The 24,956-nt window shown below is 36.5% G+C and overlaps 1 protein-coding gene and 1 pseudogene across 1 annotated transcript; one reads left to right on the top strand and one right to left on the bottom strand.

Moving 5' to 3' along the window:
• Positions 1-6,712: 6,712 nt before the first annotated feature.
• On the bottom strand, positions 6,713-19,118 carry SGO1 (shugoshin 1). The gene is made up of 8 exons (XM_045791662.2): positions 18,969-19,118; positions 16,743-16,891; positions 16,465-16,661; positions 12,909-12,985; positions 11,207-11,265; positions 9,391-10,203; positions 7,054-7,240; positions 6,713-6,832 (listed from the first exon to the last, which is right to left on the bottom strand). Exons 2-8 carry the CDS (start codon positions 16,882-16,884, stop codon positions 6,715-6,717), a joined length of 1,593 nt encoding a protein of 530 aa, XP_045647618.2. The 5' UTR covers positions 16,885-16,891; positions 18,969-19,118; the 3' UTR covers positions 6,713-6,714.
• Positions 19,119-20,917: 1,799 nt separating this feature from the next.
• Positions 20,918-24,338, top strand: LOC148108394 (cytochrome c oxidase assembly protein COX18, mitochondrial pseudogene; annotated as a pseudogene).
• The last annotated feature ends 618 nt before the right edge of the window (positions 24,339-24,956 follow it).

Genomic DNA, 24,956 nt, shown 5'->3' with positions numbered 1-24,956 from the left:
TGGATTGGACAATAAGTGTCCTTCCCACTCCATCCCATATATCCGTATCAAAAATCACTATAAAGCTGTATTATTCAACACGTGAAAACTGGTTGTATTCATTAGAATAGTGAAAAGAAGACTTTGAGTTTTTCATACTACCTGGAAGTAAAATTTAAAATTATGAAACCTCAGAAGTAGAAACAAGATCGGACTGATGCACTATGGACAGGTTAATGTGTCACCCCTTTTAGCTGATAGTCTTCCGACCAACCCTCACTGTTCAAGAGATTCTAAGAGCTGTACAAGGCAGGGTTGTTGGAGGCAGCCCGTGCCTTTTTCCATAATGTTCTGTGCTGGTCTGTTCCAGCCCTCATTAACTAGCATTCTCCTCTTAGCAAAATAGAAAAGATACTTTGAAGGGAGAGCTTCAACAAAGTAAGCAGAAGGTGCGGAGAGGAGCTGAGGGAACACCGTAAGTATCATGAAAAGTTTTCTAATATATATTTCTTATGTCTATTTATGCCTTGGTTTCTTTATGGGAGCACCTTTCTTTTTTTGTGGAAAAAAGTTAAAGACAAAGCTGGAGATTTTTTCTGATTTATTAAAAGCAGTATATTTCAACAAGGCAGAGAAAAGAAAGGAAAACAAAAGTCAAGTGTTCCTACTCCCTCTTGTTATTGGTAAGTCCAACACAACCTTGGCAGAATTCATTTAAAAAGATGAAAAACTACACAACTAATTTATATGTGTATATATATGTGTGTGTGTGTGTAATTTTCTGAGCTGAAGAGAAGGTTGTCAGTTTTGATTTATGTAGGTTTGAAGCTCTTTAAGAGAAAGCCCTTGGAGAATTTGCTGGAAGGTAGGAACCTTCTTAGAATCACGTACGTGTTCATGCATATGCACTTTCTGCATACCACTTCACTTGGTTCTTGGGCCCTTTCTAAAAATCACTGGCCTTGATTCTTTGCTGTTAATCACCCATTTTCTACAGTTAAGAGATGGCTATCCTATTTATGCTTGGAAATATCTAAGAACAGAAAATCTGCCTTTTTGCCCAATAGGGCAGTCCAGCAACAAAACAGGCAAAAGGTTGTAAGAAAGTGCTTAAGTTTGGTTAACGGTTTTAAAGAGTTGAATAGAATACACACATGGTTTATACCAATCTTGTGACCAAGTTCTAATTCAAATCTTTTTTCCCCATGCAGTGTTACTAATCCAGTGTACCAGCACTGCTTCTACTCCTCAGCACACTCACACTTGTACAGTTGTAGCTTGTTTTGTGGAAAACAACATCCCCTCCTGTATTTTTTAACATTAAAAAAAAATTGAAGTATAATTAACAATAAACATGCAAAAAACACAATATCATACAAAGCACATATGATAAAATACACAGGTCTTAGGTATTGGGAAAAAGAAATATCAATCCTACACAAACTCAGAAAACAGATGTAGGAAGACTTCTGAAATCATGTTATGAGGGCCAGTATTGTTACCCTGATACTGAAGCCAAGAAAAAAATTTTAAGAAAACTGCACCAGCACAACCCTCACAAACACAGATGCAAAGATCTTTAACAAAATACCAGCAAATGCAATTCAGCAATATATAAAAATTACAAGAGATCATGACCAAGTGGGGTGCAACTGATTAAGTCAAGGTTGATTTAACTGAAAATTCATTAATGTAATTATATGAACAGCATAAAGGAAAAAAAAATGTTCGTCTCAATAGATGCAGATAAAGCATTTGACAAAGTTCAACACCCATTCCTAATTTAATAGAAAAACTAGCAAAGAATAAAGGAAACTTCCTCAATATGATAAAGGTTTTATTAATAAAAACTTACACCCAACATCATAGTAATGCTGGAAAATCAAATGCTTCCGAGGCTGAGATCAAGGCAAAGATGTCTGCTCTCATTACTTTTATTCAATATTATAGCAGAGGTTCTAGTGAGTGCAGTAAGGCAAGAAAGGGCATACAAGTTAGAAGTGAACTGTCTTTGTAGACAATAAGGTTGTGCATTAAAAAATTCTAAGGAATCTACAAAAAAGATACTAGAACTAGTGAGTGAATTTAGCAAGGTCTATACATGAAAATAAGTTGCATTTCCATAAACTAGTAGCCAACAAGTGAAAATGACTTTTAAAAATACAATAAGTCAACAATATGAAATACCTAGGATAAATTAACAAAATATGAGCAAAAATTAGACTGACGACTTCTCAACAGCAAAATTAAGACCATAAGAAACTGAAATGTTGGGGGAAGTAACTGTCAACCTACATGAACAAGAGTGAGGGAAAATTATCTAGAAAAAAGAATTTGACCCTCATTAAAATGACTTCAGAAACTTGGACTTTAGAAAGTCAAGTGTACAAATTAAGCCATCTCAGGATAGCCATTTAATAAAAATAGAAATAAAAACAACTCCACCAATCCAATGGTAAAGAGTAAAGAAGAAAAAGAGTAGCTCGCATAAAAATATTTAATAGAAGTAAATCAAATTATAGGAATTATCACAATAAATGTAAGTGGACTGAATTTGCTAATTAAGAGATGACAATTCAATTTAGACCAAAACCAAAATCTAGTAATATGATTTAATGAGATACATCTAAAACATTAACATAGGAAGGCTTAAAGAAATGGAAAGAAAAATGATAGTAAAAATACTAATACCATATACAGGCAAATATTAACCATATATAATTTGCCTTAGCTATATAAGACATTAAAACAGCATTATGAGGGAAAAAGAGTGACTACAACAGTGATAAAAGGAAATAAAAATGAAATAGCAAATGATGAAGCAATCAGACAAAAATTGGTAAGGCTATAAAAAATTTGAAAACATATTATGTTCAGCAATTAGAGAATTTATTTTTTTTCTAGCACACACTTAAACCTTTGTAAAATTTGACAACTTACTAGTCACAAAAGATCTAATACCAAAGAATCAACACCATAGAAATAATTTTTTGATGTATTGCAGAAAGAACAGAACCCAATAACAACAATAGAAATACCCACTTTTGTATGAAAAAAAAAATTTTACATAAATAACTGGTAGGACAAAAAAGAAATGAAGCTAGAAAATACATACATACAAAAATGTATGCCTTTAATGTTAATAAGGAAGGCTAGGGGTATCTGGCTAGCTCAGTAAGTGGAGCATGCAATTCTTGATCTCAGGGTCAGGACCCCGAGTTTGAGTCCCATACTGGGTGTAGAGATTACTTAAAAATACAATCTTTAAAAAAAGTAAGGAAGGCTAGAACATCGAGGAGCTAGAGAGCAGTTAGAAAATGACAACATAAACCCAAAGAATGTGAACAAATAATGATGGCAGATTTTAATAAAGTAGAAAATGAAAAAAATGAGGATCAACAAAAGCTGGTCCTTTGAAAGGATTAACAAAATGGAAAAGATTAACAACTAGCAAAATAGATTTAGTACAAAAGAAGACAGGCGCAAATAGGCAATAAAGTGACAACTAGATAGTACAGAGATTTGAAAAATTTAAGAAATACTATAACGTCATTAAATAAATATGCAATCACTAAGAAAAACGTGATTTAGCTAAATAGAATCAAGAAGAATTAGAGAATTTATAATAATTTAAAAAACCAAGACAACAATTTGCCCACAAAACACAGGATAAAATAGTTTCAAAACACAGGATAAAATAGTTTTAATGGCAAGTTTTACCAAACCTGAATTGGTAACACTTTGTTCCATAGAGCAAAAAGAGAAGGTTCTCAACTAATTTTATGACTAGCCTCGCTATCAAAAAATGTATATGGGAAAGGATACAGGCAAATTTTATTTGTGATCGTAGGTATAAAAAATCCTAAGCAAAATATTAGCAAACCAATTCCATCTATGTCTTTAAAAATAAATGTGACTTACAAGAAAAAATAGAGGAAAAACTTCATGACAATGGATTTGGCAATGATTTCTTGGGTATAAAAATCAAAAGGAAAGACAAAAAAGGAAATACTGATAAACTGGACTTAATCAAAATTGACAACTTTTATGCATCAAAGGACACTCCAACAGTAAAAAGCCAACCCACATAGTGGGGGAAAACATTTGCAAATCACTTACCTGATAAGGGATTAATATCTAGAACATTTAAGGAACTCCTAAGATTCAGCAACAAAAACAACCCAACTCAAAAACAGGAATAGGACTTGAATAGACATTTTTCTGAAGGTATACAAATGGACAATAAGCATATGAAAAGACGCTTAATATCACTAATCATTAACGTAATGCAAGTCAGTATACCACAATGAGATGCCACTTAACACCATTAGGATAGTATTATGGAAAAAACCCACAAAACAAGTATTAGTAAGGATATGGAAAAATTAGAACTCCTATGCATTGCTGGTGGGAATATAAAATGGTGCAGCCACTCTAGAACACAGTATGTTGGCTCATCAAAATATAGAATTACCATATGATCAACAATTCCACTTCTGGGTATATATTTAAAAATTAAAAGCAGGAACTCAAATAGATCTTTGTATTAGCATACAGACGAAGTGTAAACAACCCAGATGTCCACTGATAGATAAACAAAATGTGGTACATATACTCAATGGAATAGTACTCAGTATTCTACCACTTGAATACTTGAAAAGGAATGAAATTCTGTTAGGTGCGGACATGGATAAGTGAAATAAGCCAGACACAAAAGGACAAGTACTGTATGATTCCATTTATATGAGGTATCTGGAATAGTCAAATTCATAGAGACAGGAAGTAGAATAATAGTTACTAGGAGATGGGGGTGTGGGGTAAATGGGTAGTTATTGTTTAATGGGTACAGGATTTCAGTTTGGGATGATGAAAAAGTTCTGGAGATGGATAACAGTGATGATTGCACAACAATGTGAATATATGTAATGCTACTGAACTATACACTTAAAAATGATAAAAATGATAACTATTTTACCACTGCACTACAAACAAAAAAATATGACTATACAGTACCCAGCCCATTGCTAAACAAACCAAGAGAAAGAAACCTCGGTGTGTGTCAAAGACAGCAGATAGATTAGTCAATGAATAGTGCTGGGACAATGAGCTATTCTCATGGAAAATGAAATAAAATTAAAAACCCCCATTTGACAAAATACCTAATGGTTTAAAGACCCAAATGAAAAAGAAAAATGACAAATTTTAGAGAAAAACCTTAAGGGAAAAGGTGATAGAGGACATCAATATTTAAAATTCTTGAACATCAAAAAAAAAAAACCAAACAAGGCAAAAATAGAAACAGTTATAACCCATGTAACTAAACACAAGGAATACTATCTAGAATATATAAAGAGCCCATTCTATTAAGAAAAAGACATTCTAGTTGAAAAGTGGGCAAAGTACACAATAAGTAATTCATACAAGGAATAAGTGACCAAGAAACATTTGAATTCTCACAACTCAATGAGACAAAAATCTCATAAATAAAACAAAGAGAAACCATTTCACATTCATTGCGTTAGGTAATTTCAATGTCCAGTAATACCAAGTGATAGTGTGTGAGGAACCTGGAACTTAGACAGCAGAGTGATACACTTCTTGTGTCAGGATTGGTACAACCACTTCAGAGAGCAACTCCCCTTCTAGGTATCAACTCCATGGAAACTTATTCACATGTGTGCAAGAATGTAGACTATTCACCGCAGCACTAACTTGTAATAATGAAAAAAGTGGAAGCAAATTATCTCTCAAAAGAATAAGTCTTGTTTATTTATATAACAAAATACTGTACAACGATGAAAATAATCTACATCTGCCAACATGGATAAATCTCAAAAACAATGGTGTGTTAAAAGTCAGTTGCAAAAAAATATATACAATATAACATTCATGTAAAATGTTAAAATATAAGACAATGCTTAACAGTCAATGGATAAACGCTACAGTGAGCATACAGAAATATTAAAAGTACCGAAACACCAAATTTGCAATCACCCAATAGAGAGCTTACTGTGGCGATGGAAATGTTCTATATCTGCATTGACTCCAACGTGGTAACCACTAATTAGGGAGCTATCCTGAAAGTCCAAGACATAACAATTTGTGATTTTGCTGAGTTATCACTGAACAATGTACACATGGAGCTTGGTATTCAGAGATAGTCACTTATCTAGTCCCTGAGCCTAAGCAACCATTAATTCTTTAATAATGATCTCACATTTTATTTGAAATTTTAAATATAACAGTGGTATAAGGGATCCACAAACAACTTAGGGTATACCCTACTGTGCATGCCAAGGATTTATTTTATTCAAATATTATATAAAGAGTTTCAAAAGATCCTTGGCCTGTCTTCAAAAATCATTCATTCTAGTATTTTCCACTTAAGGGAAAAATAAAGACACCAGAAGCTTATAATTAAAACATCTTAATTTGATTGTTCCTTTCTAAATTTTTTGCAGAAGATACATTCTGAGTAAAATTAAGAGTTTTAGGCAGTTTAAGAAAGAGGGCTTAAGTCCAGTTATTTGCATTTAAAAGAAAAACCAAATTTATTAATGGTATAAAAAGCATCACATATGAAGTATAGTTTTGAAGAAATTTTCATGATCTACAGTTCAGTCAGAATATTCCTTGGCAACAGTTCAACTCTATTGTGTACTATCTTAGAGATTCTCTCTCGAGAGATAGAAGGAGGTGTAATAAGATGAATTTAAACAGCATCCAATAAACACTTCACTGTATTTGCTTCATACTTTTTTTTTTAGAACTTCGTCTGGAATCCTTTTTCTGTTTGAAAATCGGAGAATTCAAGAAACACAAATCTGTAAAAGGGTCTCCTCTTCTCAGTTTCCTATAAGGATAAAAAGAACTCTTAGGCATATTTATAAGCATCCCAAAACTCACTCACTCTTCTATATAAAGCTATTGTAAAATATGCCAGTGCTAATATTCCCACTTCAGTTTTTAATCAAAATTTTATATTACAACAAGACTCATTCTTGAACAAAGCTCCAAACCGTACTCCCCCCACATGTATCATTAAAGGTGGGTTCCCACAAATCAAATACTTACGAAGCGAGTGTAGGTTCCTTATAGTTCATACTGACTGCGCACCTGCGCTTAGGCAGAGACACTGCGGGGCTTGCTTGCTTGTTTGGAGAAAGAGAAAGTTTTCTGATTTTCACTGCAGGATACAAGGGGACATTGGTGATATCCTTCAGGCTAAAATGAGGTGAGCGGTGAGTTTTAGGTAGTGCACCTACAAAAACAACTTTTACTGAATATGGTTCCAAATAAAAGAAAAAAGAACAGGAACTAAAATTATGTGCAATTACATATCCTAAACATATACAAATGCAGCATTTTATAATACAGATTTTTATAACCCAGTCACCATTTTTTCATCCCAGATAACACTGAAATATTATTGTAGATGTGAAGAACTGATATAACAGGTTATAAAACTTAAAATTCTTTTTAAAAAATGACAGTTCTTCAGAGATAATGTGGGCATAATCAATTGCTTTAAATTATGGAATTTCATTTTAGTTCCACATTGCTCTGTAGAATCATCAAGGCCTCCATCTTTTTCAATACCAACATTTATCAAGTGGCTTCCTGTAGTCTTAAAAAGCCACTTAAACTCACTTTATTAAACGAATGAGAATTCTCCATCGTAGCCTCTGTGGAGACCAGCTGGAAAGGGATTCCCTCTGGTAAAGCTAGTATGTTAAAAAGTTACCCAATGTTTTTCCTATCATAAACATCCAAGTTATTCTACTTTGGAGCTAGATCTATACTGGGTACAGGTACCCAGCACACAGAAGGACACTGCAAGACAATCTCTTCACACAGCTTTAAAGGGCAAATTGGTTTTTGTAGTCAAACTATAACTGTAAAATGCCTATATTTAGCAACCATATTCTCCAGGGTTATCTAGGTTTCAAATACTGTCTTTTTTGTCCCCACATAAGTGTACTGTACTATACTAATTATTCCAACTTTAAGTTTGGAAAATATGGCTAAGCAACATCCAATCAGTTGCTATATTCTGGAACAAAGCTTCTCAAAATTCATGTATATATAAACCCCCAGGGAACTTGTTAAAAAGATGCAAATTCTGATTCAAGGGTATGGCTTGAGATTCTGCATTTTTAAGAAGTTTCACGTAATGGTGACCCTGATGATCTGGGGATTAAACTGAGTGACACAATACTAGAGTGTAATATATTATTTTACTGCGTAAAATTTCAAGGCTACACAAATACAGAGACAACGATATAATGAAACCCCAGTTACCCAGCTTCAATAATTATCAACCAGTCTTTTTTGATTTTGTAACATTATTATAGCATATTAAAAAGACACAGAGTTGCATACTACCACTGCCTAACTAGTAGACCTTAGAAAGTCATTTAAATTTTTTAGGTTTTAAGTTTTCTTATAAACAATACAAACATGGTGATAACTACACTTCATAGAGTTTTTCTTTTTAAAGATTTATTTGTTTATTTATTTATTTATTTGACAGAGAGAAACAGAGCACAAGCAGGGAGAGAGGGAGAAGCAGGCTCCCGGCGAATGCTGGCTCGATCCCAGGACTCTGGGATCATGACCTGCGCTGAAGGCAGACGCTTAACCCACTGAGCCACCCAGATGCCCCTTCATAGAGTTTTTCTGAGTATCAAATGAAACAGTATCACAATGTTTTGGGAATGCTACAACCTGACCACATACATTAGTTTTACCACACTAACTAAATTTCCCGGGTGAGAATCTTTGTGGGTAGATGCAGGCGCTATCAACTCTTGAACCATGTTTACTTTAGATCTGACTAATAAAAGGAAGATTTTCTAAGCCATCATTTTTAGATGTCTTACAAATGTCTTAGAGAAGAATACTAAGCCCATCAACTGAGGAAAAATTTGGTCTAGTGTTTGGCCACCTTTCATTAACGAGAATGAATCAATTTAAAACCATGGTTCCTGTCAAATTGAATACGAAGCAAAGTCATTAAAATGACAGGTCATTGGATTCAAATTTGATTTCATTTTCAAAGGCCTGTTTCAGGTGAGTGTATAAAAGATATTTTAATTCAACCTTACTCCACCAAAAAGTTTTTCCCTACGTTGGAAGGCTTCATTTACTAAAAGTAAAAATGCTTTCTCTGTAACAAGTAGTATTTGTTCTTAAAGAAGATTTAAATTAGCTTAAAGTAGGTCATAGCCATACACTTGTGATCTCCACCCCAGGCCCCCATTGTTTAATCAGACTGTAACTTCCCCCAGAGACAGATGGCAAGTCTCTAACCTCCCCCAGAGAAACAGATGGTAAGTATAGCATATAAGCATCCGGAGTGTTGATTTATTATAAACATTAAAAATGCAGGCAAATGAGTAGATCACTTACTGATAGGAGTTTTTGTAAGCTTAGAATCCTCCATCTCTCTTTCATCCCTGTATTTTAGTGCTCTTTTAGGTCGAGACCTGGCGATTGGGCTCCTATCTAATTCACTGGAGAGATTTTGACTGTACTTGCAAGTGGGCAAATAGAGGTCACCAGAATCATCTCCTGAACTACTTGATTCACAGACGCTCACTTCAAATTCATCGTTGTTTTCTTCTGTGTTAGAATAATTGCTCATTTTTGGTCGGAAAGGAGTGAGATGAATATCCTCTTCCAAATTAAAATTGTAAGCATCACTGGAAGTGATAGATTCATCCAACTTTTTTTTGGAAACAGTTTTTTTATTTTCACTTTTGCTCCCTTTATACTTTGATACAGATTTTGATTTTCTCCTTCTGTTAGCTTTTCTTTTCTCTTGTCCTTTTCTTCCTTGTGCACCTCTACGCTTACTTTCAGTTTGTTCCAGTTTATATTCTAAAATGTTTTCTTTTGTTTCAGCAGGTCTTCCTGGGTCAGTCAGCATTGGTGATAAGTTAATTTGATCCTTATTCCATTGACAAACACTTTGTTCTATGTTTTCAGGCATGTGCGTGTTTACTAGTGGGTCTACACATCTAATTCTTTCAGATTCAAAGGGCTGCACTGAGAAATGACTGATTTCACAATCATCCAAGGTACTGAACTGACATAGATTGTTAAAATGTTTCTTTAAACTTCGACGGACAGATACAGTTCTAGGTAAGACATTATCAGCAGATTTATCTTCATCTGAATCCAAATCAAATCCCAGTCTATCTTGAGAAATAGGTACTTGCTCTGAGAATTTAAAAAATAAATGAGAAAAATAAGTTTTACTCTATGGAAATTTTAATTTCAGCAATCTTAGAACTCAAAATTAAAAATGGAATAAATGAAAACTCATTCTGTGGTTTCTCCACACTTACTCTAAGTAAATACAAATCTGGGGAACTTACTACTACCATCTATTTATTTGACAATGATCAACTGATAGCTTCTATCTGACTTGTGAAAGAATCTTACATAACAACCTTTGAAAATATTCTAACTGGGGGTTTTCCGTTTCCCTGATTAAAGGTTTAAAGAAAAACTAGTAGGCCATATGTATCTATGCCTATAGGATTCAGTGCAAAGAAACTCATATTCTACAGTAGGACAAGTACACCTGAGAAAGTGGGAGCTAAGGTGTTCTTTGAAAAATGAGTAAGATTGAGATAATTGTAAAGCTCTTCAGGTAAGAAATACAATCTGTACTTTTAGGAAAAGTGAGGATATTTGGTTCTGCTTATTCAAAATGCTATCCCTTCTTCAAAGCTTAGTTCAAGTAGAAAGGATTGATATTTGAGAACAGGGACATGTCAATTGAGAAATGGAAAGAATGGCATGGCTTTGAAGGTCAGCTTTGAGTTTAAACACTAGCTTTTACCAGTCAGGCCACTTCTTGTGAGATACTTTACTTCTTTGAGTCTATATAAAATGGGACGAACTGCACCTACCTTCCAATGTTGTTGTGAGGGTCAAGTAACATAATGTATGTAAAATGGCTAACATGGAGCTTGGCACATAGTAGGGTTCAGTAAATTGCAGCCGTTTATAACTGATTATAGATTTGGCAAAATAAATGGATGTATTTCAAAACTGTTATTCTTCTGTGTAAAATAAATAGATTTGCTCTGAGCAGAAGAATGCCAGATAAGCAAATTTAAAAAGTTAAAAAAAAATTAGAGAAATTTACTTGTTAATTGTTTGCAAAGATCTCACCTTGCCCTTAATAGTATTTTTAGATTTTTACTTGAATTACCTTCTATTTGGAATGATTCTTCTTGTCCTGGAAGGGGACCTTCCTGAAGAGGAACTTGTCTAGCCAATGAAAAATAGAAATTTATTTAACAATTATACAATAAAAACAAATTTAAGATTTTCTTAAAATTAAGTTTTTCTCTTTCTTTAGTATCATTTCATAAATCTATTCTAAATCAGTATATCTGTTCAGTATCAAATAAAACAAAAAAATATTTATGCTGATTATATGGAGGCTGGTTTGTTATGACTGACATTCAACTCCCACTGGAAGAACTACCTTATCAATGAAGACATGCCATAACTCATTCAAATTTCATTTACCTGGAGAAACAGCCAATTGGTATTGATTTATAAAATATATTACAGAAATGCAATTTGATTACTCAAGTCTTTAGCAGCCTGCTTCATCATTAGCTGAGCTGTGATCTTTTTTCTTTTTCTTTTTTGGTAGTATATGTTTTTATGGTGCCTAACTACTGACCCCTCTGAGGTTAATCCTATTTATTTTAAAAGTCTGGTCCCCCTTTGGCTCATGAAACAATTTTCTTTATGCTTTAATACTATTACTGGCTGTTTCATCCTAATTTTATTCTTTATTTCCTGTAGAGAATTTTTCCCTCTAGACATTGAAAATTAAATATAGGTTTAGATAACAGAGTTATGGTAATTAGTTAACAATTTCAGGAATCTTTTTAAAAGTCAATTGCCCCATCTTACTTCTTGACCATTACATAAATATTTTGTCAGATTTTACAGTTCAACAGTTTTCAAACTATTTATGATTAAAATAAATATGGGGATAGAAATCATCTTAGTGATTACTTTTGTGAAGAGAAGGGCATAGACTTGAGAAGGATAGGAGGAGATGGCTTATGGCGGTGGTTTTAATTGGGGATAATCATATGGATATGTGGCACTGTCTGGAGACATTTTTGGTTCTCATAACTGGGGGAGGGAAGTGCCACTGACATTTCGTGGTAGAGGCCAAGGATACTGCTAACTGTCCCACAGTGCTTAGGCTAGCCCTCCACAACGAAGGATGATCTGGCCTAAAATGTCAATAATGCTGAAACTGAGAAAGCCCAGCTAGAGTGACAGCAGTGCTCTATATCATAATTGAGATTTTGGTTCCACAGGTGTATACATTAGTCAAACTCATCAAACTGTGTAATTAAGATCTGTGCATTTCACTGTATGTAATTAATATCTCAATAATCCATAAGCAAAGTATACTTGATCTAAGAGAAGGGGAGGAGGATATAAGGGGGTCTGACTGTATTTAGGAATGAATTGGATTAGCAAGACAGGGTGATAGCTGTGTTAAACATGATGTTTTATTATATTTATATTTCATTTCTAAACCAGACTATTTGTAGTACTGGCAAAATACCATCATTTGAATAACCAATCCTTCTTAGAATAAAAACACGAAGTAAGAAAAATATAACTGAAGAAGTTCAGTTATATCTAAATAACTAGCTTATTCCTAGACATCAAAAAAGTAAATATAAGAACGTTTTCGCTTGGCTATATATGACAGAATATCAATGTATCATATTTTTGAAAATGCATTTTTAGTACAGAAAACATCAGGCTCCAAACGCAAGAATCTATACGATGCAAATTTTCTTCTGTAAATGCATCACAGAATTTAATCTTTCTTGATATTAGTAATCATAAGAATGAAATTTGATACTCACGATATATCCTTCGCAAATAAATCCCCAGAGTTGTTGTCACTATTGGAGTCCATTCCAGAGAGACATATTTCCTGGTTCTGTTAATATATCAAAACAAAGAAAAGAGTGGTACAATTAAAATATTCACAACAAAGCATTCATTTATTTAACAATAAAATCGTATGAGCACTCTACTACCGTGCCAGGCTCTGTTCTAGGAACAAGATTGATAGCAGTTTAAAAACAGCTTTATGTCCAACCTTCATAAAGCTTACATTCTAGTGTAGGGAGAGAAAAATTTTAAAAAGGAAAGAGATATATAAATAATTGCAGAAATTGATAAAGTGCAATGAAGGAAATACTCAGAGTTGAAGTGACAGAGTACTTGAGGTTGGAGGGTTCTCTTAGATAGGGGTGACTTTCATCTGAAATCTAAAGAACGCAAAGGAGCCAGCCATTGAAAGAGCAGGGAAAGAAAAAGTTGTAGAAACAGCAAATACAAAAGCCTTGGTGTAGGAAAAACCTTGCTGTGTTTAGAAAAGAAAGGCCATTGTGGCTGGAGTCATCTATGACCTTTCTCACAGTGAGGACAGTAGGGGATATGTGCACAGAGAGTTTGGATTTTAGTCTAAGTGTGATGGAAAGTCACGTAAATATTAAACAGGAAAGTAAAATTATCTAAGTTTTAAAAAGATCAGCCTGGCCACTGTATAAAGGAGGAAGAGTTAGGAAGTCATTGTAGTAAATCTGGCAAGACATGCATATTAGCTAGGACTCAAAACCCATGGCTACAGAGGTGAAGCCCAGTGGAAGGTGTTAAGAGAACAAAGTGTGCTGAGCTTGAACAGGGGTGGAGTGGGGACAGTGAGGGAGAGGGAAGCCTCTTTGGTTTTGGCTTGAGCAAATGGAAGGCTGTTTTATGAGATGAATAAGACTCACAGACAGAGGCAGAAGTATACAATATCTTTGGGAGAGGGAAAATAAAGAGTTGTACTTTGTACAAAATATGTTTGAGATCCTTTGTAAGTATTTAAGTAGATCTATCAAATAGTAGTTGTGTGTGTGTGTTGAGCTATAAATTTGGAAGTCATCAGCAGACAGATCGTATTTAAAGCCATGGGAGGGGGATAAGATAAGATACGTCTAGGACAACTGACACTTGAAAGTAAAGAAGAAGTGAGAAAAAGAGGCTGACATGAAACAGTCAGAAAGGCAGGAGAACTAGGAGAGTATGATGGTAAGAAAGCTAAGAGATCAAAGTATGTTGTTTATTACTTGAAGGTCAAGAAGAAAGAGAAGTGGCCACTAAAAATGGGGGTTGTGGGCACCTGACACAATGACCATAGAATGATGGGGATAAAAGCCAGGTAAAAGTAAGTTCAAATGTAATGGAAGCTGAGGAAGTGAAGACAGTTAAGTGCACTGTTCTCTCTGCTAAAGTTCTGCTGCGAAGGGAAGCAGAGACATGAATAGAGAGAAACCAGGAGAGGTTTCATTTATTTTCTTTTCCTTTTTAGGTAAGAGATACTAAAGCATATTTGTATGATACCTAGAATGATTCAGCCAAGAGGGAAATATGTGTTGAAAGAGCTCAAACTTTCAGGAGCAAAGTCCTGGAGATGAGAAAAAGGGAATCTCATGCACAGGGGAGGGCTCAACCTTCCACAGGAGCAGAGGCACTTCTGCCACTGTGACAGGAGGGAAGATGAAGAACACAGCAGACACAGGCAGATGTGTAGATTTGTATTAGGAAGGTGAAAGCTCCAGACGGATTTCTTGGAGATCACCCTAATTCAGTTCAGCTGTTTTTTGGATGAGATGCACATGTAAGATGCTGACATTATGATAGGTTTAAAACTATTCAAGAGAAACAAAACAACTAGGATTTTAATTCTGTTAAAAGTCTTCTATTTATTTGCAGTATAGCTAATGTTCTAAATTTAAGTAGTAGTATTACTGAAGGTAAATAAAGGAGAATATTTAACTATAGAATAATATAATTTATTTTTATTTTTTTAAAAGATTTTATTTATTTATTTGAGAGAGAGAGAGAGAGTGAGCACAGAGGGAGAAGCAGACTCCCCACTGAGCAGGGAGCCGGATGTGGGTCTTGATCCCAGGACACTGAGATCATGACCTGAGCTGAAGGCAGACACTTAACTGACTGAGCCACCCAGGCACCCCCAGAATAATATAATTCCATAACAAATTACTAAAAAGTTACATTATAAAATTTACTGAACAAAAGGCTATTAGAAATTACTTTGTGATTAATCCTTATAAACTAAGTTAATGACTGATAGCCAAGAAAAACATTCTTCTTACTAAAACATTTTAAGCTTTTCCATCACTGATAAATTGACTTGATAAGCATGGAAGCACGAGTATAGAATGATGGTTGAGAGACTGACACATGTAGCAAGTATGTGGCAGAAAACAAACTTTGTTGTTTTAAATGCTAAGAACACTTTTGCCCAGCAACTAATAATATGTTTTAATAAATACTCAAAAATCATTGATAAATGTCAAAAGGCCTGCAATAATAGAATTTTTCCCCACCGTTTTTGTGATTATCTTATCAGGTACTCATTTTTCACTATTCTATATGTGATCTCACCAAAAATTTAGGAAAGGGAAAAGGAAGATTCAAATATTTTTGGAGGGATTTTTTTTTTCCTCACTAGTTGACTGAACAAGGAAAATAAAAAAAAAATTAGGAAAGATTTTATTCTGAAGGAAAAAAAAAACCTTTTAAAATAATCTAACCTTCACATGAAGGAAATTATATCGACTCTTTATAGACCATTCTCTGCTACACTGTATATGCATGTATTGCATATATACGTACGCACATTCTCTGTACCATACACAGAAAAAATATGGAATCACCTTAGTTGCAGGGAAGCAAGAACTCTTTCACTGACTCCCCCTGTCAGCGGAGAGGTGACTTTAATTCCCTTCCCTCTATAACCTTCCCCTCATCACTATGCTCTGGCTTTCTTCTCTGGTTTCCTGGCCTAAGTGCCAACACAACTGTCTTCACTAGCATAGCAAACAGATGGCAAACCAGGTTTCTGTTAATACCCAGTTAATGTATGGTTTTCCTTATTTAACCAACTAGTAGGTAAAAATTACTCTTCAAAAAGCACTTAAATACTCCCCTCCCAAATTAAGGTGGTTCTTATAAAACCTCACTAGATGTAACAAAACTACATAGAAAAGCTAAGATTTATACCACTGATTAAAACTTCTGGACTAGTCTGTATCAAGTACCACTTTTAGACCTTTAGCTATCTTTGACTCACTTAGCTGAACAGTCAGAGGGCCCAGCAGTTCAACAGGCTAGACTAGTTCTTCTGTACCTTGTCTTGCTACCTGCTTTCAGAACCAAGTTATTCGAGTTCAAGCCTCAATCACATATGTGCTTGAAGTTTTCTTCACTGGTGAGAGATGTTTTGATCAAGTCACTAATAATAGAGCTATTAGTAATTAATTTAAATAACATAATTGATCTAAAGTAGCAATTCATGGCTGTCACATTTTTTCCTAAGAAATTCACCATTTGTAATAAACATACCTGAGTAGTTTCTTCTGTTTGTTGTGAAGTCAGTTTTTCTTTCAATGCATATAGCTGACACGTGAGGTAGTAGCATTCTTTTCTCAGTTGGAGGATGATATCTTGGGCTTCTCTCACTTTGGATTTTTCATTTTCCAAAGCTAAAACTAACATTCTGTTGTTGTCTTGGTAGTTTTTTAGCAGTGTAGAAGTGTTGGCTAAAAGAGGATAAAAATTTTTTTATTATGTATTTAATCTAACCTTAAAAAGTGATGCAAAAGGACATGAAAATCTCTTACAGATTATCTGACATGGCGCAGTTATAAAAGACTTTCGTTTGCCAATCTCTGCCAAATTTTTATTCCTTTTCTCTTTCATCCGTTTCTTTATGTCTTCAAGACTGTCTTGAAAGGACTTTTTAAGGCATCTTTCCTTGGCCATCTTCTGCCTAGGAATTTAAAACAATAAAAAGTATTTAAGTTTTCTAAGAGATAATATCACCAAATATAAAACAAGATTGAAAACACAGGTTGCTCATAAAGAATGGATTAAATAGATGTAATAACTGTAGAATTAGCTTTAAAAAGATGGCTAACCTGGTAATAACTTAGATTTTGCAGCTTTTAAATCTTATTAATATTCAGGCATAATATTAGCCTCCACAGTACTTTATAGGTAAGGTTAACAAGTATGTATTTTCAACCCAAAGACTCTATAATATGCCACTTATTTATTCTTTAACAAATACTCACTGGGGGCTTACCATATACTAGGCATTATGGGAAATACTTAATATTATATTTTGATGTTATTATTATTTATATTTTCCTACAGACAATGTTTACGACCAACATTTAGTGTTTTAGTGTTTACTAGACTTCCAGCATTAATTCAGAGGTAATCATATATGTGGGCTTTGTTTTCCAGTTCTGCTCTATATTATTAACTTATCAGATTAGGTCACTTGATTAACTCTTTCTTCCACACTCTTTTAACCCAATACTTAAGATATAGCACACACTCTAAAGAAAGTCAAGGTGATCTTCAGAGGTTAAACTATGTAGCACTATATACAATTTTAATAGGCTACTATAACAATTATACAGCTAGAAAGAACAGGAACTGAGGCAGAGGAACATGCCACTTTTCTCAAAGTTATTTTAAAAACTCAGGTCTGCTAGCTCCTAGTAAGTCATGAATATAGCAAACAAGACATTAAATAATGATTGTTCTACATACAGTTAGAAGTAGCAAAACAAGTGCTGATAGTGGCATCTGCTACTGGGTATAGTAATACATAAATATACTTAAATCTTTCAATGCTGCAAATCAGATTTGCTTCAATATTCTGCTACTAAGCCTATCAAACTACTTTTCGTGAACATCTTTTACCCTAGATTGCACTTTGCAGATCTTAAAATTGCAAAAATAATTCTTGTTTCCGAACAACTATATATACAATTTTCACTACAAAAGATACCTCCATCTCCTCTAAGTTAGTCAAATATTTTACTGAATCTTACATTTTCTTGAGTATTTTCTCCAGGCCTTATTTTCCTCTATACAGTGTCTGGGGGTGTTATAGATATTGTAGCTCGCCTTATTTTCTCTCCGACAGTGTAGATACAATGTACTGGGATGTTTCTAATAGAACAAGCACAACTATCTTCTAAAAGCACTAATGTTAAGTGGGTTGTATAAAACAATGTATCACAATGGAGTTTTTCAAGTTGGAACTGGAGATGTTTGAGAGCCATACAAATTAAGTAACTGATCAAGTTCGTTTAGCAAAGCCTTACCTAAAAAACTTTTATTACCTTTAACCAACTTAAAATCACAAAAGAAATTTGCCGTATCAAAATTTCCCTGCCTAGGCGGATGGTATTAACAGGGGGTGTGGTGGGGAGAAGGATGAAAACAGGTCGCAGTGCAGGATGAGAGTCCGTCTGTATTCAGGTAAAGGGTCTGGATTCAGATGAACCTGGAATATTTGATCTCCGTCATAATTCTTTCATCATTCCTGCTGCTGAAGCGGCCAGGTAGGTCCCTGATCAGTGCTACCTTCTCCAGCATAACCGAAGAAGCAAAACAAGGTCAACCGCATCGCGCTGCACAAAGAACAGCTGACAGTTTGTGTGCCCTTACATTTAAGCCTGGCTTTTAACTACTGTAAATGCTTTTACACATTACTTAATCCACAAAATTCTGCAAGGCAGGAGGTTAGGGTATCCATATATTTAACAGAAGAGGAAACTGGAGCGTCGGAAAGCGCCAAGTCGGGTGGATGAACACAGAAAGGCACCGGGTCAATCCGACTCCACGGCCTGAGCTTTTGGACACCGCATTTGGAACGACAGAGAGTACCCTGAAGGAAGAGGAACAGGGGCCACCACACCCCTGTTCCACACTTGAAAAACCTGTGGCCGCCTCTTTCTCGGAGGGGCTCGGATAAAGTCGGGGGGGGGGGCGTGTTGCCAGAACAGGGTCCGGGAACCCTCCTCCCACAGGTACGTCCAAAACAGTACCTTGGCCACGACTTCTGCCGCAGCTGTCGCCCTCCTCCTACATTCCAAGGTTCCGCGAGGCTGTCTGCCCGGTGTATCCCGCGCTTCGGACCCTCCGGGTCTAGGTTCTGCCTACGGTCGCCCGCCGGCTAACGCGGTCACATTCGAAATTCGCCGCGCTCACCCATTGGCTGGCTGGCAGGCGGTCACGTGAGGCGACGGCGCTGCGAAGGACGCAGCAGAGTCCCGCCCCACAGGGCTATTTCACGTGACTCGCGCCGAGAATCCACATCCGGGCGTCTACTGCTCCCCGGTCCCGGGGGGGCGGAGTCATTAGTCTGCTAGTAGACCTGCCAGCGCTTGTTTGCTCAGAGTCGTTGGCTTTTAGAGGTGGAGCCGCTGCGGGATCTTTCAGGGTGGGTATTTTAGGCCATCCAAAGCTTCCTGTTACTTTAGTCTTGCAGCTTCCCGTCTTTGAGATTGTACTCGTGCGCTCCCTCTTGTGAGAAGAATCTCCTTGATTGTCCGCTCAAGCAGTCGACCTGCTGCACGGAGGCATTTGGTAGGGCCATTAAAGCCAAAATAGGAAGCAAATTTTGGATTAACGGGATATTAGGGTATCTGAAATATTCAGCTCCAGGTTCTTTGTCTGGCTCCCTCTGGTTCTTTAACCCTCCGGAAATGGCACTGGCATCCATACAGCTACTGACCTAGAAGTCTGGGAAATTTTCCTTATTGATTTTTTTATTCTCCCTCAGCCTTTCCATGCCCTGTCAGTCACCCAGTCCTGTCAGTTCTACATTTTAAGTATTTTTTTCACGTCCAAACCCCACTATTTTCCGATACAGCCAAATACCTAATCTCTTTCTATGAACTCTGTACCAGTACCTGTTCTGACGGCAGACCCCACTCCCTTATGGTCTTCATAGTGATATTTTGACAAAGCAAATATGATTGAGTATGAAACTCTTATATGACTCCCCGCTGCGTTTAAGATGGAGTTCAAACTCCTAAAGATGTTTGGTCTTTAAAGAGACCTATGGTTTCTAGTTTCACCTCTTCTGAGTTTTCTTTCATTTCCTTGTAATTCATCTTGCTATTTTTGCCTGTGCCGTTTTGTCAAGAACAATATTTCCTCCCGCTGGGCCTGCTTAGTCTTCTTCATGCTGCAGGTCTCATTGGAGAGGTGAATTCTTCCAGAAAGCCTTATCTGTTCCCAAAGCCCCCTTAATACCCTGCTTTGTACATCCTAGTGCCATGCATGCACTTTTCCTTTGGTACCCCGTATGGCATTGACTTGTCATTCATTGCCTATTTATTCAACTTGCATAAGGGCAGAAACTATATATGCCTGTTTATAGTTAAATATTCAACATCTATTTAGCAATTTTCTATTAGTAGATATTCACTGGGACAATAAAAGAATAAGTAAATGAAACCTAAGCAACTTCATCAACCTAAGCATCCTTATCGTTGTCTAGGCTTCACCTCACAGGTTCTTGGCTAGAGTGGAAGAGATTAGAACATCTATTTTTAGCCAACAACTTGTTCTCCCAGTGTTATGAGCCAGGTCATTTCCATTAGTCCTTAGTTTACTACTCTGGGCAGTGTGGCTTATATGTGCAGAAGCATCAAGAAGAAAGGATCAGGGCAGGCATGCTGTGCTGGCATGGCTGTAGGTGGCCTGTGGCTACTGCCTCCACTGCAGCTCAGGGTCTGGGGCCCGTGGTTTCAACAACCTCAACCGGCGGCAATAATCAACTCCGCTGTGCTGGTGTGGGTGGTGGCATCAGTCTCCACAGTTGGCTTGGGCGGCCCAGGCAGCAGTTAGGGGCCTTGGCCACGTTGGCACAGGTGCAGGGTGCGTTGGAGTTACTACTTGGTAGTAACCCAAGGTAGTAACCCTGCACAGGTGCAGGGTGCGTTGGAGTTACTACTTGGTAGTAGGTCTGCCCTGGTGAGCCTGCATTGGCCTTACGACCGTGGCCCTGTGCGCATAGTCACACAGTCACGTGCCTACCACCATGACACCCTGGCCAGAAATAAAAAAACATTGCAAGGCATCTTAACCACGAAGTTGCAGTTCGTGCAAATCCGTTGAGGTGGTCCAAAAGACTTGCTAGGCTCACTTATCTAAGAATATGCAGAGGCTTGGGGTGCCTGGGTGGCTTAGTTGGTTAAGCCGAGGACTCTTGATTTTGACTCTGGTCACAATCTCAGGGTCCTGAGATAGAGCGCCACCCTCGGGCTCCATGCTGAGCGGGATGAACCTGCTTGGGATTCTTTCTCTCCTTCTGTCTCTGCCCACTCCCCACCCCACCCCCATTGCACTCTCCCTCTCTTAAAAAAAAAAAAAACAACTATGCAGAGGCTTGTTTCAGAGCTGTATGTTTGGGATAACTGCCACCCTTTGAAAGCCACTGTGTTGTTCTGGATTCAGTTCCCATTGTGGATCTTCGTGTCTGTTGCTCTCCAGAATTTTAGCACAGGGGCAACACACTCAGAAGCAGGTTTTTCCGTTCAGGAACCACTTAGCTACTCATGGGGTCCTGTAGTTTCCTTACCTCACTGCACCACTTGGATTCTGCCTATCTCCTCTGGTATTCTCAGTTTATTAAAGTGGAGATTTTTGCTCTGCAAAAAATTGGAATGTCTCATTTTTAGAGGTATGTTGCATACTTTATTCGTGAGGCATCAGTGTTCATGATTCCAGCTGCTGTGACAGTACCTTCATTGATTGTCTTCTCCAGGTTATGCTCCAGCTTCATGGGCCTTTCACAGAACTTGCTGCTGTGTTCTCCTAGGTTTTGCCAACTTTGAATACTGGTGACCAAGTCACCAAATTCAGATATTCCTTATAAGGACATCTTTGCTGCCTTTTACACTAAGTTCATTTCAAGAAAATGACATGCTTTTCAGTAATTTCTAAACAATTGCAAGTGTCATTATCACGATATATTTAGGCTTAGAAATTCAGATGTGATTTAGTTTGTTTTTATTTAAAATCATGAATTGTGTGAAGTACTGTGGTTTAAGATATAATCCAAATATATGTGACAACACTTAAAATCTTTTAAGTGCTAGAAATGTATGTTTAATTGTATCCTAAAGGGACGCCTGGGTGGTTCAGTCAGTTAAGTGTCTGCCTTTGGCTCAGGTCATGATCGCAGGGTCCTGGGACTGAGTCTCACATCAGGCTCCTTGCTCAGCGGGGAGCCTGCTTCTCCCTCTGCCTGCGATTCCCCTGGCTTGTGCATGTGCTCTCTCTCTGAATAAATAAATAAAATCTTCTAAAAAATTGTATCCTAAAAATACAAAAGTAGAATCAAAGTGTCTGGTTCTGCTTATAAAATTACTAGAGGTGCTAGAACTTTGAAAAACAGGATTAGATACTGGCTGATGTCAAATTATACTGACCAATCTCATACATTAAAGTTTTATGAAGTAAGGGAATCCAGTGAGGTGATTCCAAAAATTTTGGAAGTATGGAGGATCAAAGACCCACTTGCACATCTGCTAAAGCTATGGTTTTCTTTTCAGAAAAATCCTGGGACTCACAACATGGGGGCCTTCATTGATGTCCCCCCTTATCCCTCCTCAAGGCTTTCTGGTAATTCCTGTTAAGAAATCTTATTTAAATGGAACACACAATGATGATGAGTTAATATGTGACTTTTATAAAATGGACTTGAGATACATGCAATAGAGTAGTCCTTACAAGAAAGTACCTAAACGGTAGGTGATACTGCTTTCAACACTGTTGTGAAAGAATACAAAAAGGGTACATTCCTTTGTTTATGACTAAGGAAGTCTGGAGTGTAGCACAAAGTACTGCTAGAGCCCAAAGTGGAAAATCTTAAGCATTAAGTTTGTTTAGTTAAAGGAAAAAAATCAAAAGGGCAGCTACCTATTATGGAGGTGATTTTATAAACTTTATTTGGAAGGATTAAGTGCTCTAATGGGTTTCAACTGTGGTAGACGTTTAATATAGGAAAAATTAACAGGTAATATAAATTGTGGATCCAGTTGTTTGCTTGTTTGATTTGAAAAGATGATGAAACTAATTGCAGTTTGGTAAATTTATGGTTAAATTTGACAGTCATTTGAGAAGATTAAAAAAATAGTAGGAGAAAGGATGACAAATTAAATTTTTTAAAAATCTTTTTTATTGCTTGAGGCCAGAAGGTATGAATTAGAAAGTGAAAACAGGGCTGGCTTAATGAGCATGCGACCTACCCTCAGAAAGGCCTTGCACTTGGCTTAATGTTCTGCTCTTGCCATTTTGAAGTGCTTAATAATTTATATTTGAGCTTGTGATTTGTGAGTGAAGTCTGATAAGACAATGGAACATGCACGTGAACAAATGAGATAACGTGCAATATGTGTGTCCGTCTGTGTCTCTTGTTGCCTCATTGCCATATCGTGTTCAGGATGCTCACTAAATGGCTTCCATGATACACATACTTGGAACTCTGTGCCCAGAAGGGCTTCATACTTTGTTTAGTGCTCTGCTGCCATCTTGAAATTCCTTTAAAAAAAAAAAAAAAGATTTATTTATTTACTTGAGAGAAAGAGAGAGACGGGGAGAGGGGCAGAGGAAGAGGGAGAGAGAATCCCAAGCAGACACTGTGCTTAGGGCAGACCCTGACATGGGGTTTGATCTCATGACCCTGAGATCATGACCTGAGCCAAAACTAAAAGTTGATGCTTAACAGATTGCACCACCCAGGAACCCCTGCCATCATGAAATTCTTAAAAAATTTTTAAAAATTTTAATTCCATTGTAGTTAACATATAGTGTTATATTAGTTTCAGGTGTACAGTATAGTGATTCAGCAATTCTATACATTACTCAGTGTTCATCATGATAAGTGTACTCTTAATCCCCTTCACCTATTTCACCCATCCCCCCAGCCCCTACCTCCCCTCTGGTAACTGTTAATTTGTTCTCTATAGTTAAGAGTCTGTTTCTTTGTTTATTTCTTTTTGTCTTTTTTCATTTGTTTCTTAAATTCCACATATGATTGAAATCATATGGCATTTGTCTTTCTCTGACTAGCTTATTTCACTTAGCATCACACTCTGTAGATTCACCCATGTTGATGCAAATGGCAAAATTTCATTCTTTTTTTTATGGCTAAGTCATATTCCATTCTGTGTGTGTGTGTGTGTGTGTGTGTGTGTGTGTACTTATCTCTTTATCCCATCATCTATAGATGGACACTTGGATTGCTTCCATAATTTGACTATTGTAAATAATGCTGCAATAAACATAGGGATGCATATCAAATTAGTGTTTTTGTATTCCTGGGGAATTACTAGATCATATGGTAGTTCTATTTTTGATTTTTTGAGGAATTGCCATACTGTTTTCTTTTTTCTTTCTTTCTTTCTTCCTTTTTTTTTTTTTAGAGATTTTATTTATATATTTGACAGAGAGTGAGAGAGCAAGTGAGCACAAGCAGGGGGAGCAGCAGAGGGAGAGGGAGATGTGGGGCTTGATCCCAGACCCCCTGGACCACGACCTGAACCAAAGGCAGACGATTAACCAACTGAGCCACCCATGCACACCTCTCCATACTGTTTTCCATAGTGGCTGTACCAGTATGCATTCCCACCAACAGTGCACAGGGGTTCCTTTTTCTCCACATCCTTGCCAAGACTTGTTGTTTCTTGAGTTTTTGATTTTAGCTGTCTGACTGGTATGAGGTGATATCTCATTGTGGTTTTGATTTGCATTTCCCTGATGATGAGTGATGTTGAGCATCTTTTCATGTGTCTATTGACCATGTGTATGTCTCCTTGGAGAAATGTCTGTTCGTGTCTTCTGCCCATTTTTTAATTGGGTTATTTGTGTTTTTTGGTATTGAGTTGTATACTTTCTTTATGTATTTTGGATACTAACCGTTTATCAGATATGTCATTTGCAAATATCGTCTCCCATTCAGTAGGTTGTCTTTTAGTTTTGTTGATTGTTTCCTTTGCTGTAAAGGAGATTTTATTTTGATG

This window comes from Ursus americanus, chromosome 20 (genome assembly GCF_024610735.1).
Source record: "Ursus americanus isolate L20-20 chromosome 20, mUrsAme1.1.p, whole genome shotgun sequence".
NCBI lineage: Eukaryota > Metazoa > Chordata > Mammalia > Carnivora > Ursidae > Ursus > Ursus americanus.
Note: the sequence above shows the minus strand (reverse complement) of the source record. Positions and strands in the feature narration are given on the sequence as shown.

Excerpts from the sequence above, each read along its gene's own strand:
- SGO1 (XM_045791662.2), bottom strand. The coding sequence starts at position 16,884 with ATGGCCAAGGAAAGATGCCTTAAAAAGTCCTTTCAAGACAGTCTTGAA. Across the intron at positions 16,662-16,742 it reads TGCGCCATGTCAGATAATCT|CCAACACTTCTACACTGCTA; the intron begins GTAAGAGATTTT and ends ATCCTCTTTTAG. Across the intron at positions 7,241-9,390 it reads GCTTACAAAAACTCCTATCA|GTGCACTACCTAAAACTCAC; the intron begins GTAAGTGATCTA and ends TTGTTTTTGTAG.